This window comes from Lupinus angustifolius, unplaced genomic scaffold, assembly GCF_001865875.1.
Source record: "Lupinus angustifolius cultivar Tanjil unplaced genomic scaffold, LupAngTanjil_v1.0 Scaffold_367, whole genome shotgun sequence".
Lineage (NCBI taxonomy): Eukaryota > Viridiplantae > Streptophyta > Magnoliopsida > Fabales > Fabaceae > Lupinus > Lupinus angustifolius.
The window spans coordinates 440,146-444,358 of NW_017727765.1; the positions used below are offsets into that span (position 1 = coordinate 440,146).

A 4,213-nucleotide genomic window follows, 5' to 3' on the forward strand; every position below is an offset into this window, starting at 1 on the left:
TATATATATTCTTACATATTCTTTAAACCACTCGTGGAAATGCTTGTGTACATATTCTTCCACAACTTTTGTGGAGTTTCTTTGCCCACGATGCATCCTTGTGACCTCAGTTTTACACTTTCTGTATGAGGAAGTTAATAGTTATCACATATTTGATATTGAAATGCATTATAGTATGAACATAAACTATTAATAAGAACATATAACTTACTCGCGAAATGTATCAACCAATTGACAATTAGTTAACACATAACGATGAGCTTGTAGCTTCTCAATGGGTGGTAACGAAAAAATCTTGCTTACACCAATATGTTTTCCCAATGTAGGAAATATATTCGAAAAGATAGTAGATTCACTAAAAACATTGACCCCAATATCATCGTCATTGCGTCTTGGTCGATTGAACCTTGTTTCAATGTCACCATTCAGAAAATATCTGGAACAAAAAGTTAGAGATTCTTCCATAATATACCCTTCAGCTATACAACCTTCTGGTGCAGCCTTGTTACGAACATATGATTTTAAATGGCCAAGAGTCCTAGAACAAAAAGAAAATGAATCAACATTCAAGTCCTAATAAAATAAATAACTAAGCATGTAAACTAAAAATTTACCTTTCAATAGGATACATCCATCTATAATGTACAGGACCAGCAATCATTGCTTCCTCCCCAAGATGAATGACCAAATGAACCATGATAGTGAAAAAGGATGGAGGGAATATCATTTCCATATGGCAAAGGGTCAAAGCAATTCGTTGTTGGAGTTTCTCTAAATATTTGACATTTAAAACTTTGCTTGATAATTCTCTAAAGTAGTTACATAGCTCAATCAACACTGAAGTAACTTCTTTAGGAAGAGATCTTCTAAAGGCAATTGGAAAAATATGTTCCATCAGAATATGTGTATCATGGCTCTTTAGTCCAGAGATCTTGCGTTTCTTTAAATCAACACATCTAGAAATGTTTGATGAGAAACTATCCGGAAATACCACACTTTTAAGAATTTTTAGAAAGATATCTTTCTCTTGATTTTTCATTTTAAAGCATGATGGAGGAAACTTAGAGGAATTCGGATATGGATGAAGCTTCTCTCTAATTCCCATTGCATGTAAGTCTTTACGAGCTTTAAGATTATCTTTTGTTCTACTTTTGTCATCAAGTATTGTGAATAATACATTGTCACCAACATTTTTCTCTATGTGCATCATATCAAGGCAATGACGAATAAGAAGATATTTCCAATAAGGTAGATCCCAAAATATACCCTTTTTCTTCCATTGTGGTGGGTTGTTTTCACTCTTAACCTCATCACGGGGCCTTTTACGACCCGATTCTATATCTCGCAACATATTTGAACCTGGAGGCGGGATAGGGGCAGGTCTAAGCTCAATAGAACCATCAAAGGATGATTTATTGATCCTATACTTATGATCTAGTGGTAAATATCGACGATGTCCCATGAAGCAATATTTTCCGCCAAACTTTAGCCATTTAGACTCTGTATCAAAATTACATGATGGACAAGCAAGTGATGTATGAGTGTTCCATCCAGATAAGTTGTCTAGACCTGGGAAGTCACTAATAGTACAAAACAATGATGCACGCATTTGAAATGATTCTTTTGTAGAGGAATCATAAGCTTCCACTCCTTTCCACAATTTTTGTAACTCTGAAACTAGGGGCTGCAAGTAAACATCAATACTATTGCCAGGCATCTTAGGACCAGGAATTATCATCGACATTATGAGAGAAGTTTGCTTCATACAGTACCATGGAGAATAATTGTAAGCATACAACATCACAGGCCAAATGCTATTCTTAGAACTTAAAGTTCCAAATGGATTGAAATCATCTGTAGCTAATGCAAGCCGTATATTACGAGAATCTAAAGCAAAGTCCGGATACATTTTGTCAAACTCCTTCCATGCTTTACTATCTCTCGGATGTCTTACCAACCCATCCGGGTTTGCCTTTTTAGCATGCCATTTCAAAAGCTCTGCAGTTTTAGAACACATGTATAGTCTTTGCAATCTTGGTATAAGTGGGAAGTACCGTAAGACCTTTGCTGGTATATATTTTTTATTTTGGCCAACCACTATATCATTTGCACCACTAATATTTCCATTAGATTTCCACCTAGATGCATTGCAAATCTTACAATTATCTCTCTTCTTGTCTTCCAATGAACCCCAATATAACATGCAATTGTTCGGACATGCATGAATCTTTTCATAGCTTAAACCTAACTTCTTAATCAACTTTTTTGCCTCGTATAAAGATGCTGGGAGTTTAGCATGGGGAAAAGCATCATTTAAAAGATCAATGATCATAGAAAATGTTTTGTCAGTTGCACTACATAAGACTTTTATATGATACAATAGAACAATGAATGATATTTTACTATATTTTTTACAACCAGGGTACAATTCTTCATTTCCATCACCTAATTGCTCTTTTATTTTTTCTTGTTGGGCTTTACTTGCATCACCCCTAGGCTGGTCATCATTTGGTATATTTGAGTGGCCGGAATCTTGAATTCCACTATCATCAAAGATGCCAAAAACATCATCTAACATATCCTGCATTGGATATTGTCTAACCCACTCTTCTTGTGGTTGGGCTATAGTTTCAACATTATCTTGCACATGCTTTTCCCCATGCATGTACCAAAATGTGTACTTTCTAGGAAACCCTTTTTGTAGTAGATGACTAAACACTTCAATTCTATTACCCATTTTAAGAAATCCACATGTAATACAAGGACATGGAATTTGATCATTTATAGGTACATTTGAAAAGGCGAAATCCAAAAATTGCACCACCCCATCCAAGAACTACTTTGATCTAATTGATTTCTCAATCCAACTCTTATCCATCATAACTGTGTGAATCTATTTTTGATGTTAAATTCAATTACTAAATCATTAGAGATACTAAATGATTAACTTAACAACAGCTTAAGTATTACCTCAATGCAAGCATGCATGACAAATTAAACCATGGTGTTTTGCAAATTCAGTCATATTAGTTGAAAACAATTTAATGCAGATATCTTGGTATCATTTATTTTGATATACTATAAAGATGCATGCCTGCATCAATGTCATAATCCCATAAAATCAAAATTTTAACATCAGGTACATATATATGGTTAACGTAATGTTGATTGAGTTTGGAAGGAAGAGAAGAGAGAGACACGTTAACGTAAGATTAAAGTGTTGGAGGGAATTGCAACTGTTTTATTTGTGGTTTCAAACCAAACATACGCTGTTCATGTCTATGTTTGACATGTGTATATCGACTTTTTATATTTATTGGATTTCATGCTAGGCCCATAGCAAAGCTAGGTCTCTCCTAATTATAAGAGAAAATGGGGTGGGTCAATTTCAAGACCCACACTAGCTTTTAGTTTGTAGGAAATATAAAACAAAGGAAAAACAAATTTATGAAACGATATAATATAAGTAATTAAGTAGAGATGAATGTTGGAGAATTATTCATTTTCCTATTTTCTTATCAGAAGTGAAGGTAAAACTTTTAGTGTGGGAATTCTCTATCCTTTCCTTCCTTTTTATTCACTCTCCATTTCAAATGTGATTTTTTTCTTCATTCCAACTCATCATGACATGTAAGAAACTTTAATTTAACTTAGTGAAGTCCCGAGGAAATCAATTTTATAAACTTCTCTCGAAAGAGCTAAGTGTTCATAAAAAGTTTGTACATGACTGTAGTTACATTTTCCAAAAGACACACATGTATAATAGAATTTCCAATTGTTTATGTTTCTCAAATTGTTGATCATATCTCATTTATTGTTTATAGATTCTAGTTGACAAATCCTCTAATTTAATTTGGATGCTTATATTACATACATGGTTATCCTTGATTCGTGAATTATCTTGGGTTTATCTCATGTATTTATCTATGTCATATGATAACTTTAATCATTAATGTAAAATATTAATATATGATATTTAATGTCATGATTATGTGCTACTTTTGGCCCTTTGCGATAGCCTATCGTTGCAAATCTCTAGTTTAGGTATGTATCATAGAGTCATTTATATGAGGTCTGCTGCATTGACCTTGTAAGCAGACTAAACTATTTCATAAGTATCCTTTATGAATTTTGGAATTTATGAATTTTGGAGCATTTATATGCAAATCTTCAACTCTACAACAATGAGATGTTAAGATATATTCAAGGAGTT

At 33.4% G+C, this 4,213-nt stretch overlaps 1 protein-coding gene across 1 annotated transcript in view; it reads right to left on the reverse strand.

Moving 5' to 3' along the window:
- The window catches only part of LOC109341097, a 42,034-nt gene extending 39,297 nt beyond the window's left edge, over positions 1-2,737 (reverse strand). Inside the window, exons 1-3 of the mRNA XM_019578903.1 lie at positions 615-2,737; positions 212-538; positions 16-121 (exon numbers count right to left, since the gene is read on the reverse strand). Coding sequence (XP_019434448.1) covers positions 16-121; positions 212-538; positions 615-2,737 — 2,556 coding nt within the window. The remainder of the gene's footprint in view (positions 1-15; positions 122-211; positions 539-614) is intronic.
- Between the last annotated feature and the right edge of the window lie 1,476 nt (positions 2,738-4,213).